The following is a 12,177-nucleotide window of genomic DNA, read 5'->3' as shown; positions in this document are numbered from 1 at the left end:
GCTTCACTTGGCTGTAATTCTAGAGATTTTCTTTTCCTGCTCTGGGGGATTCATTTATTATGTGCATAATTTGACTTTTCCCTAGTCTTTCCAAACTTGGTACATTGCCTTTCATTCTGGCTAGGCATACAGAGGGAAAGAAAGACAAGGTTCAATTTATAAATTAAACAAATATTTAACTAGGGCCTACTATAGAGAGGGAAAGAAAGACAAGGTTCAATTTATAAATTAAACAAATATTTAACTAGGGCTTACTATGTTAGGGGCTACCAAGATTTAAAATGAAGATAATGACCACCATTGTACTTTCTGTTTCTAGGAATTTGACTACTCTAGAAATCTCATAAGTGGAATCATACAGTATTTGTGACTGGCTTATTTCACTTAGCATAATATCCTCAAGGTACATCTATGTTGTACAATGTATCAGAACCTCCTTTTAAGGATGAATAATATTTCATTATGGGGCTTCCCAGGCAGTGCTAGTGGAAAAGAACCCACCTCCAGTGCAGGAGACGTAAGAGACTCAGATTTGATCCTTTGGTTGGGAAGATCCCCTGGAGGAGGACATGGCAACCCACTCCAGTATTCCTGCCTCGAGAATCCCATGGAAAGGGGAGCCTGGTGGGCTACAGTCCATAGGGTTGCAAGGAGTTGGACGTGACTGAAGAGACTTAGCATGCATGCACATGTACAATATTCCATTATATATATCACACTTTTTATTTATTTATCTGTTGATGGACATTTGGGTTGCTTCCATCTTTCAGCTGTGATAAATAATGCTGCTGTGATACACTGGTGTTCACATCTCTCTTCAGGACCCTGCTTTCATCACTATAACACTCTTACCACCTCAACCTCTACTTCCTGCTCTGGATTACTGCAAAAGACCTCCTAACTGGTCTCCCTTGCTTCTGTTCTTGCTGCATCCACCCCTGCCAAGTTTGTTCTACACACAGGAACCAGGAAAATTTTCTAAAAACTAAGTCAGATCATGTGATGTCTCTGTTCAAGTCCTCAGTTTCCTATGTTACTCAGAGTATTAACAAAAATGGAACCTTTACATTAGCCTTCAGGGCTACTGCCCACACCTGTATCACCCCTTTCCCCCAACAAGGGACACCTCACTGCACAATCCTGAAACTGTACAGTGCATAGCCTGTGTGGTGGTCCCATTCCCTTCAAGACCTCATCTCCTCCTACATTGCCCTTGCTCACTCTGTTGCAGCCACAGTGGCCTCTTTGTTCTTTCTCAAGTATTCCGAGCATGCTGTTGCATGAGTGCTTTTGCACTTGCTCTTCCTTCTGCATGGAGTGTTCTTGCTCCAGATTTCTGCTCCCCAATCTCCTTAGCTTTTTGCTTAAATGCTCTTTATCAGTGAGGTCTTTCTTGATTACCTTCCTCCTTTTACAGTATCTCCTATACTCATTTTCTTTGCTTTATTTTCTCTGTAATCTTGGTCATACTATTATTTGTTTATTGTGTATATCTCTTCACTAGAAATTAAGATCCACAAGAGCAGTGAGCTTTGTCCCAAGCACCTGGACTAATACTTGGCACATGCTAGACTCTTACTGATGTTACGTGAATGGATACACACACCCCTTCATTGCTTCAGCAGACACCTGCTAACAGCAGGTACAGAAAATAAAAAGACTTATAAAATGTGATGTCTGGGTAGGGGATTAAGAGGTACAAACTGCTGCTGCTGCTGCTAAGTTGCTTCAGTCGTGTCCGACTCTGTGCGCCCCCATAGATGGCAGCTCACCAGGCTCGGCCGTCCCTGGGATTCTCCAGGCAAGAACACTGGAGTGGGTTGCCATTTCCTTCTCCAATGCATGAAAGTGAAAAGTGAAAGTGAAGTCGCTTAGTCATGTCTGACTCTTCGTGACCCCATGGACTGTAGCCTACCAGGCTCCTCCGTCCATGGGATTTTCCAGGCAAGAGTACTGGAGTGGAGTGCCATTGCCTTCTCCACAAACTACTATGTGTAAAGTAAATAAGGATACATTGTACAACACAGGGAATATAGCCAATACTTTATAATAACTATAAGTGGAGTATAATCTATAAAATTTTGGTTCACTGTGTTGTCCACTTGAAACTAATATAATATTGTAAACCATCCATACCTCAAAAAACAAAAAAAGAGATGGCATGCCTATCCTAAAGTAGCTGACAGGGAAGTGGGACAGTTTCATTCAAATTCAGATTTCTGTAACTGTGAGTGAATAGTGGTGACAATAATCATTGAAATTAATAAGGCGGAATACATAAGGAACTAAACCATTCTGGGGAGTAGACATGTATTATAATTTAGTTACATCAATAGTCATCTATTTAGAACCAAATGGGATGAAGGGCTGATTTCGCTTAATTTACTGGTAGGTGTATCTTCCATAGTTTAAAACTGGAGGACTGGTATGATATTTATCTGTAGGGTTGATGGTCCCAGGACATAAGCTGGGTTCCACAGCTTGAGGCACTGTATAGATGGAAGGTGCTTTGGGGTTAGGACTTATGTTTGGGGCCAGCCTATTGTTTATTATTTCTACCTACAGAGCCTGACAAGCAAACAGGCATGGATTTTGAGTACTTGTGGGTTTTGTTTTGTTTTTTAGCAAATATGTTTTTGGGTCAGTCCTGGAATTACAAAAGAAAGTAAACTATAATTCACATACCATAAAATTCACACTTTTGAAAGTGTACAATTTTGTGGGTTTTAGTATATTTACAAAGTTGTGCAACCATTACCACTACCTAATTCCAGAGCAGTTCCATCAGCCAAAAAGAAACCCTGTACCCACTAACGGCCACTCCCCATTCTCTCCTCCCACAGTGATTGTCTCCGGGCAACCGCTAATCCGTCTTTTGACTGCATAGATAGACCTACTCTGGACACTTGCCTATATATAAGTAGCGTTATGAATGTGTGGCCTTTGGAGTCTGTCTTCTTTCTCTTGGCATCATGCTTTCAAAGTGCATATATACTGTGGCATGTATCAGTACTTCATTCCTTTTTAGGATTAATATTAATATTCCATTTATACACATAAATATTCCATGTATGTGTATGCCACATTTTGTTTATCCATTCATAATTTGATGGATATTTGGACATATGTTTTCATTTCTCTTTGGCATATTGCTAGGAATGGAATTGCTTGGTCATATGGTTTCACGTTTTGGGGACTATGTTTCACATTTTGGGGACTGCAAAACTTTTCCACAGTAGCTGCACCATTTTACATTCCCATCAGCAATGCATAAGGATTCCAATTTTTCCACATTCTTATCAACACTTGTTACTGTCTTTTAAAAAATTATAATCATCCTAATGGGTGTAAAGTAGTCTCTCATGGTTTTGATTTTAATTTCTCTAAAGACTAATGATGTTGAACATCTTTTTATGTGCTTACTAGACATTTTTATATCTTCTTTTAGTAAATTTATATTTTGATAGAAATTTATCAAAATAGAAATTTACACTGCCCATTATTAAAATTGGGTTATTAGTCTTTTTCTGGTTGAGCTAACAAGGTTTCTTTATATGTTTTAGATATTACCTTTGTTTTTCTCACTCTCTTGACAGTGAAAACTTGTCAACCACAAAAGTTAGTCCTAGAATTTTAAAGCTGAAAGAGAACTGATAGATCATTCATCTAATTTACTTTTTTCAATTTATAGATAAGGACACTAAAGCCCAATGAGTTGAATTAATTTCTTTAGTGGCAGAGTTAGGAATATCTGCTTTGTATAACTGTACTGTAAATTGCATCAAATAGGTTACAATGTAATTAGAGATGATAACAATTCATCAGAGTTGAAACCATTAGAAAACAATATGAAACACCGACTATCATATGAGATGCATTGCATCATATACCATTGGGTTGGCCAAAAAGTCATTTGGGTTTTTCCTTAAGATGTAGTGGAAAAACCCAAATGAACTTTTTGACCAACCCAATAAAAAGGCAAAAGGAACTCAGAAAAACAAGTGGGGAAACAATGGTGTTCAGTTACCTGTCAACAAGTAGACAGAGGGTAGTAATTGACAAAACAACTAAGGAAAATAACCACAGAGTAAGAAATATAAGTCAAAATATTAAACTCCATCATTATAATGCCTTTGCCTGATGCCATCAGGTTTCACTCACCTTTGGTATCATCTGTGATTTTCATTAGTTTCTGTAGAGACCCCATTCCTTTTGATTAAAGACAAGATTCAGAGTCAAAATTATACAAATTTCTGAAGTGAATGAAAAGTAGAATAGGAAGATGTCATTTTATATTAATTTTTCCTTAGATGAGAGGGAAGCTGAAGAAAGTGTCAGTTGTATCTGATATACATCTTAATTAAAATTGCTTTCTTTCCTGATTTAATGTATAAAACTCAAAAGGCAAATTTTTTTGAAAAGCATCATAGAGTCAGCATTGAGGTCAAGACTATTCATTTATCATCTCTTGGGATGTAAAGAAGTGAAGTAACTTTGGAAACCTGTTTTGACTCAAGAGAAATGATCTGCTAGGCATTTCATTTTCATTAGTGCTTTGGTTGTGAACCCTTGACTAATCTATACACCTTTTAATGATATAGATATTTCTTTTTAGTGAATACTTCTGTGGAATGTGTGGGTACAATATATGTCATAATATTAACTATAGAACCTCCATCCCTCAGTGTACTCCATCCCATGGCCAGAAAAATAACCATCAAATACCTTAAAAGTACTGATTCATGTCTTTTTCCTCTCAAAATGTGGGGCAGTTTGGTTTTCTTAATGTGAGGAGATTAACTCTCAGGAAAAAAGGGCTCAGTTACTTAGGTTTGGTCTAATCTGGCTAGATAATGTCAATAATGTACTGTTATAATACCAAGAAAAGACAGGGCAGGTTATGGAAACATGGAAAATTCTGTGGTAACTTTAAGCTGTGAAGGTTGTACAGCGTAATGTATCATGCAGAAAGGAGTACACATAAAACAGATATATTGTCTTTATGGGAGAGGAGATAGTAATACTAATATGTGTGTGTGTGTGTGTACGTGTGTTGGTCGCTCAGTCATGTCCGACTCTGCGATCCCATGGACTGTAGACTGTGAGGCTCCTCTGTCCATGGGATTTCCCAGGCAAAAATACTGGAGTAGGTTGCCACAAAAAACATAATTTGTAGAATTAAGCAAAGCTTATCATTTCTTTCCCCTCCCCTCTCCCCTACTCCATTCTCTCATACTTCTCTCATTCTTCTCAGGCTCTTCTCCTGCCTAGACATTAGTTTGCTTAGAGACATCTTATACCATTCTTGGGTACTGCATGGAGAACCACAACTCTGACTGGGAATGTGACTTGGAAGATATCTCTGTTCCTGACAAGAAGCAGGCTTTATTTTTCTACACTATTTTTTTATAAATATATAGTAAAATTTCTCTATATTCCTAATATGTGTGATTAAAAAATTCTCACGTAGAATCCCACAACCCAAGCACCACTGAAGGTCAGAATGGAATTTTGAATGCTCATTATCAGATGACATAAATATTAGCAGGTCTTGAAGCTGTTCATGTAGACATGTCATTTTCATGTTCGTGCCTAGGTAACTGGAATCTACCTTTATGACTTAGAAAACTAGCAATGGTGAAATAGGAATTAGCAGGAAAGATTTTTAATGTGAAAAATGTTATTGTCTAAAAAGTAACTGTCTAGTCGTCTGAAATTTGAGGGTGAAAACTTAAATCATAGTAGTACATGTTCGAATGCACAAAAAAGTCAATGCAGGATTCAGAAATAAAATCTATTTCCTCAATATCTATGTCTATACAGAAATCTTGGACTTCCTTGGTGGCTCAGACGGTAAAGAATCCACCTGCAGTGCAGGAGACCCGGGTTTGATCCCTGGGTCGGGAAGATCCCCTTGAAAAGGAAATGGCTACCCACTCCAGTATTCTTGCCTAGGTAATTCCATGGAGAGATGAGCCTGGAAGGCTACAGTCCATGGAGTCACAAAGTTGGACATGACTGAATGACTAACACTTTCACTTTCATACAGAAAACTTAATAAGGGGAAATTGAATATTATTTGGTGAGCTTGTGGAACAGACATTACTGTTTAAAATTTCTAAAAATATTGAAATACACTTTTAAATGTCTAAATTTTCTTTAATGCACTGTAGACGTCACAGAATAAAACATACTTTGGTGACAGCAAGTGGAATGGGGCTTTTGTAATGACAAAAGCAAGTGGGTGAGCAGGGTGAGCATGTGAAATGTGTGTTTGATAGAGTCTGGAAGGGAAAGAAAAAAACAAAAATGCAACACCACTAGGAAAATCAGGGAAGTATGAGTGAAAGAAAAATAATTTATTAATAGAAATATAGAAGAGTTAAAAAAAAATAGAGAAAAATAAACAGAAAATTTTTGCACCTTGTTTTATGTCCATCCAGTGTCTCCTGGTTTATAGTCTATGGGAACTTGAGAAGAATTTATATCCTGCTGTTGTGTGAAAACTGTATAAATCTTAATTATGGTGAATTGGTTGATAGTGTTTTTCAGGTCTACTATATCCTTCTACTTTTGTCTTTTCATTCTATTAATTTTTGAGAGTTTGATATTGAAACTCCAACTAAAAATCTTAATTTATCTACTTAAGAAATAGCTGTAATATATAGTGGAACTATATGTAACTTTGTTCTGTATTTTCCAAAGTGAAAGTGAAGTCGCTCAGTCATGTCCGACTCTTTTCGACCCCACAGATGGTAGCCTACCAGGCTCCACCATCCATGGGATTTTCCAGGCAAGAATACTGTAGTGGGCTGCCATTTCCTTCTCCAGGGGACCTTCCCAACCCGGGGATTGAACCTGGGTCTCCTGCGTTGCAGACAGATACTTTACCGTCTGAGCCACCAGGGAAGTATTTTCCAAGTCTCCTGTAAATGTGATATTACAAATTTATAATTTAAAAAGAAAAAAAGAAGTGAAAGAGGAAGAAGAAGGGTGATGGAAAGGTAAGCAGACACCACCATAAAATTGTGCTGTCTCAGCTTTGTAAATGTTTTTTTAAACAACTGATTCTGATTTGGGTGGCTCACTTATGACTCACAGAACCGTTTCTTCTGAGTGGCCTGGATTGGGAGGGTTAGCTCAAGAATAACTGTGATACAACTGCTTGGGTTAGTGAGTGTTTAATTATTTGAAAGCAAGAGACTAGAACCTCTATTAGTCAATAAGCACTTATTGAGCATATACTGTGTACTCAAAAACTGAGCCTTGCTGAAAGCAGGAACTTTGCTTGTCTCTTTTTAATTTTTGAACTTTCATTTTTACAGTTGCTTGGATACTCAGTAAATGCTTATTAATGAATTCTGATGTTATACATGGCCATGGAGGATTGCTTCCAGTATCCCTAAATTCAGCAGCATGACTTTCAATGCACGATTAAAGGCTACCAAGTAGACATTTCTGAAAGTTTTCTGGCACCAGCTACAGAAACAGCAATAGATGAGATCAAGTGGACTTATTCAAAGAGATGCTTTTTTTTTTTCTTTTACAAATAGTAAAATACAACAGCCCTCACTTGGAAAGTTTAAATGTGGGTACCCAGAATTTAAACTTATTTTCTCTAAGATTCATTTTATAGATACTTACATTAAGTACCTTAAGTTACTTTTCAATCCTTCTTTTTGAAACACAGTCTTTCAGAGACAATTCAATTTTTAAAAATCATATTCATTGAAAAATGCTGGTGCAGAGAGCAAATTAAAATTACTTAATAATCAAGTACAGATTGAGGTTGTGTATGTGTTCAGGAAAAGAGGGCAGAAGACAAGTTTTACTTACCTCTACTGATCAATTTCACAGTATAATTTTCAAACTTTCCATTAATTGTTTCTATGTAACTATAGAACATAGTATTGTGGCACTGGGAAAATTATTTTAGACATAAATGTGATAAAAGACCTGCACATTAAAAGTACTGAGATTATGTATTAAATTTCAGAGGCATCCAAGAAGAGATTTTAGGCCAGCAGACACACCCATCAATAGGTAAGATTTTAACATTAAAAAGAAAATGGGAAAGTACATTGAAAGTGAGACTTTAAAGCTAAATGCACAAAAGTTGTGTATGTATAATGAAAAAAATTTGGGGTGGTGAGATTATAGATTATCACTGGTGATAGAATTAAGGATTATTCAAATATTTTTCATTCTTTTATTTTGTGACTATAGAAATTTTCTATTCTATGTATTAGTTTTTTTTAATTTATTTTTAATTGAAGAATAATTGCTTTACAGAATTTTGTTTTTTTCTGTCAAACCTCAGCATGAATCAGCCATAGGTATACATATTATGTACTAGTTTTATAACCAAGAAAACACATGAAAATAAATGCACAGCATCAGATTATCAATTACTAACAAAAAATTTCTACTCACGTTTAATCTTCTTCAGGCCATCCATTATTGAATGCACTTTAACCTTCCCATGTTCTATAAAACATTTTGAATCAGATATAGAAGCCATGTAAAAGTTATTAAAGCAGATAAAAGTTATGAAATTATTAAAACAACATGGCAGATTGGAACTTCTTCCATGAATTAGAAGAACTAGAGATACTGTTTTGCCTTGGAATTGGATTATCTCTCAAGTGAGTATGATGGAAAAAAGTATAGATCAATGAGAGAACTAGCTCGACTTCCTTAATGCAGTTCTTCTTTTCTGTGTTTCAAGGTATTAAACTTCAAAGGTGATACATGGGAAAAGGGATATTACAGAAAGAACCAGGGCTTGAGTCTGGCAGTATGTTTTTCAGACTCAGATCAATGACATTTTATGAAGAGACTATGTTGGCAAAAGCTCAGAGTTGGAATAGGGAGAGAAGGACTTGCTCTGTTTTTTGTTCTGACAGGTATTTCTTGAGAATCAACCCATTTGAGATGACAGTGTATTACTCCCGAGGATACATTGTATGCTTCTCTGACTTGAATGATCTTCTCACACTTGTTCAACCATAAGGTCTTCTCCAGGAAACCCCAGTCCTGACTAAATGCTCCGTTAGCACCTTCTGCATACATTTATTACATTATATCAAAATCATTTTATGTGTCTGTCTGTTCTGTTGGACCATAAGCTCTTTGAGGACAAAGGCTTTGACTCATTCATCTTTGTGTCTTTAGTACTTGGCATAGAGCCTAGCACATAGGATCCCTTCCTTTAACAACTTAACAATTTGTTGGGAGATAGTATAAGTTTGACCTAAGAAAGAGTGCTAAGGGGGAATCAGTCTGAGTAGTGGAGGACACTGATGGAAATGTGGAGGGGAACAGGACCAGAAAAACAGGAAACAGTGGTTGATACCTGAGAAGTTAATGCAAATGCATGAGAAATCTAGAGATTTAAATATTGTGTCTAGGACAGAATAGCACTTGCATGAGAAAAGACTAAAAATAAGCTAGAAGAAGAGCAGCTGTGAGACAAGTGGGACTGAATGTTTCTTTCATGATGTCATCCCGTGTGAGAAGGGGCAAAAAGAAACCCTGAGTGGCACCTTCAAGAATTCTGGCAAGGAAGTAATTTTTGGTGTCTATAAAATATTGCACACTCTTGTTTCAAGACTAACAGCATATATCTCTTTCTCTCTTCCTCTCCCCAAACTCTGAATATATTTTCAGTCTTCCCTCCTCAGCAACAAAGTGGGAGGCTGGAACTTGAGGAACAGAAACAAAAGTGAAAATTCCCCTAAAGCAGGAATTGTAGCAGAATCTATGAGAATAAGGACCTATTATTTAATTTTAAGCAGTTTCAGTAAAATAAGCTACCAACCCAGCCTTGAGTTGAGAAATGATGGAATTAGCATCCAGTGGAATAACAGAATTAAAAAAAGACAAGAGCATAGTAGAAGGAATGCAAAGCAGAGAATTCAAAGTGGCAAGTCAGAACTATGGGTTAGTAGGACAAATATGTGTCCTTCCCCTAACCTACCCAAAAGTCCCTGGATATAGGAGAATTTCTGGGTTTCCTCTATACATGATAGTATCACAAATTGGTTCAGTGTTGGAAAAATTGCTTGCTATGTGGGGAAAGACCCCAAGTTGGATCCTTGTCTTACCATATGCAGAGGTATATAGCTGAATTAAAGATCTAAATGTGAAAGGTAAAACCATATAGTTAGAAGTATTGAAAAACAAAAAAAAATTAAGTGTTGCCATATTTGGTGTTCATTACTGAGGAAGTGAGTAGGTAAATTTCAGTAATTGTATTGAAGGGATATTTTGCAACAGCCAGAATTAGACTGGTTTATAGAAACATGGGTCTCAAAAAATTATTAAAAATTTGTATAAAGTATTTGTCTGCATTGGTTATTCATTGCGTCATGAGGGGTTTTGCATTTCAGCCCACAGACTCTCTAGTTGTGGCTCGTAGGCTTAGAAGTTGTGGTGCACAGGCTTAGTTGCTCTGCCACATGTGGGATCTTAGTTCCCCAACCAGGGATTGAACCCATGTCCCCTGCATTGCAAGGCGGATTCTTTACCACTGGACCAACAGGGAAGTCCCTCAAAAACATAGTGCTGATTCACATCCACTAGGATGGCTAGAATAAAAAAGTCAGATAGTAACAAGTATTGATTTGGGAGTGGAGGAATCAGAACCTTTTTACATTTCTGGTGGGAATGCAAAATGATGCAGCCATTTTGGAAAACAGTCTGTTCCTCAAATGGTTAAATGTACAGTTATCTTATGACCCCGCAGTTTCACTCCTAGGTATGTACCCAAGAAAAATGAAGTACATCCACACCAAAAGTTGCACACAAATGTTGATAGCAACCGTGTTCATAATAGCCAAAAGGTGGAAATAATCCAAATGTCTATCAACTGATGAGTGGATAAATGAAATGAGACATATCCATACAGTAGAATATTATTTGGCCATTAAAAGGAATAAAGTACTGATAAATGCTGCAACATGCATGAATTTTGAAAATGTACTAAGCAAAAGAAGCCAGTCACAAAAGACCATATATTATATGATTTCATTTATATGAAATGTCCAGAAAAGCACACCTATAGACACAGCATGTAGATTAATGATTGCTTAGGGATGGAAGGGTAGGGAGTGAAAACTAAAGGTACAGCGCTTCTGTCTGAGGTGATGGAGATGTTTGAGAATGACTGTGGTGACAGCTGCACGTATCCGTGAATGTTAAAAACCACTGCACTGTATACTTTCAGTGAATGAGCTGTATGTTATGTGAACCATATCTCAATAAAGATATTAAAAATGTTGAGTGATAAAAAGAAATAGTTTTATAACACGATACCACTTAAATAAATTAAATACCACACACATTGAATTTTCAAAGGGATATACATATATCTAAATAAATCTGAGGAAAGTGGGTTGGTAGGATAAGTATTAGATATAATAGAGAATGGACTTACGATGGGGGAAAAGAAATAGAAGTGTAAATAGGAGGTAACAGGAAAAATATAGTAAGTCCTTTACATACAAACCTTCAATTTGCAAACTTTCAAAGATTTGAATATGCGTTCAAATGTCTAATTATGTAAGTTAGTTCACAGGTCTGGGGTATATTGTCATATGCATACATCCTCGACAAGTGGCTGTGTTTTTGTGTACTTTACTGTACAGTACTGTACAGAGTACAGTAGTATAGCATCTTTATTTCAAATCCAGCATGTCTGGAAGCAAGCATAAAAGCAATTGTGATATAGCTGGTACTGTACTGTACTTTTCCAGGTAGTGTATATAAGATTAAAAACGTTTTCTTTATTTTTTGTGTTTGCTTGTTTTCTATATATTATTTATGTGAAAAGTATTATAAACCTGTTACAGTACACTACCATATAGCCAATTGTGTTAGCTGGGCACCTAGGCTAACTTTGTAGGACTTACAAACAAATTGGACTTACAAACACGCTCTCAGAATGGAACTCGTTCATGCATAGGGAACTTACTGTAATAAAACACAAAGGTCCTTTCATGGAACAATGGTGATACTGCGCTATACTGATGAATTTGATTAACTCAACTGTGCGCATCTGATATTTAAGAAAAAGTTCACTTTTCTCCTGCGAAAGAAGTCTAAGGTCTTGGTAAGATACAAAGGAAGAAAGATGTAGCAGTCAGCTGGAAACACTGCAACAGTAGTGACAGCAAA

General features: G+C 36.7%; 1 protein-coding gene and 1 long non-coding RNA gene across 2 annotated transcripts in view; one reads left to right on the top strand and one right to left on the bottom strand.

Annotated features, from left to right (window-relative positions):
• The window catches only part of EFCAB3 (EF-hand calcium binding domain 3), a 147,495-nt gene that overhangs the window by 33,802 nt on the left and 101,516 nt on the right, over positions 1-12,177 (bottom strand). The window contains exons 38-39 of the mRNA XM_024980197.2: positions 8,434-8,487; positions 4,162-4,209 (exon numbers count right to left, since the gene is read on the bottom strand). Of these exons, the coding sequence (XP_024835965.2) occupies positions 4,162-4,209; positions 8,434-8,487 (102 nt within the window). The remainder of the gene's footprint in view (positions 1-4,161; positions 4,210-8,433; positions 8,488-12,177) is intronic.
• Positions 6,804-9,083, top strand: LOC132343095 (uncharacterized). Its single transcript, XR_009491770.1, has 3 exons — positions 6,804-7,004; positions 7,997-8,043; positions 8,907-9,083. It is a non-coding gene; the product is annotated as an uncharacterized lncRNA (long non-coding RNA).

This window comes from Bos taurus, chromosome 19 (assembly GCF_002263795.3).
Source record: "Bos taurus isolate L1 Dominette 01449 registration number 42190680 breed Hereford chromosome 19, ARS-UCD2.0, whole genome shotgun sequence".
Lineage (NCBI taxonomy): Eukaryota > Metazoa > Chordata > Mammalia > Artiodactyla > Bovidae > Bos > Bos taurus.
Note: the sequence above shows the minus strand (reverse complement) of the source record. Positions and strands in the feature narration are given on the sequence as shown.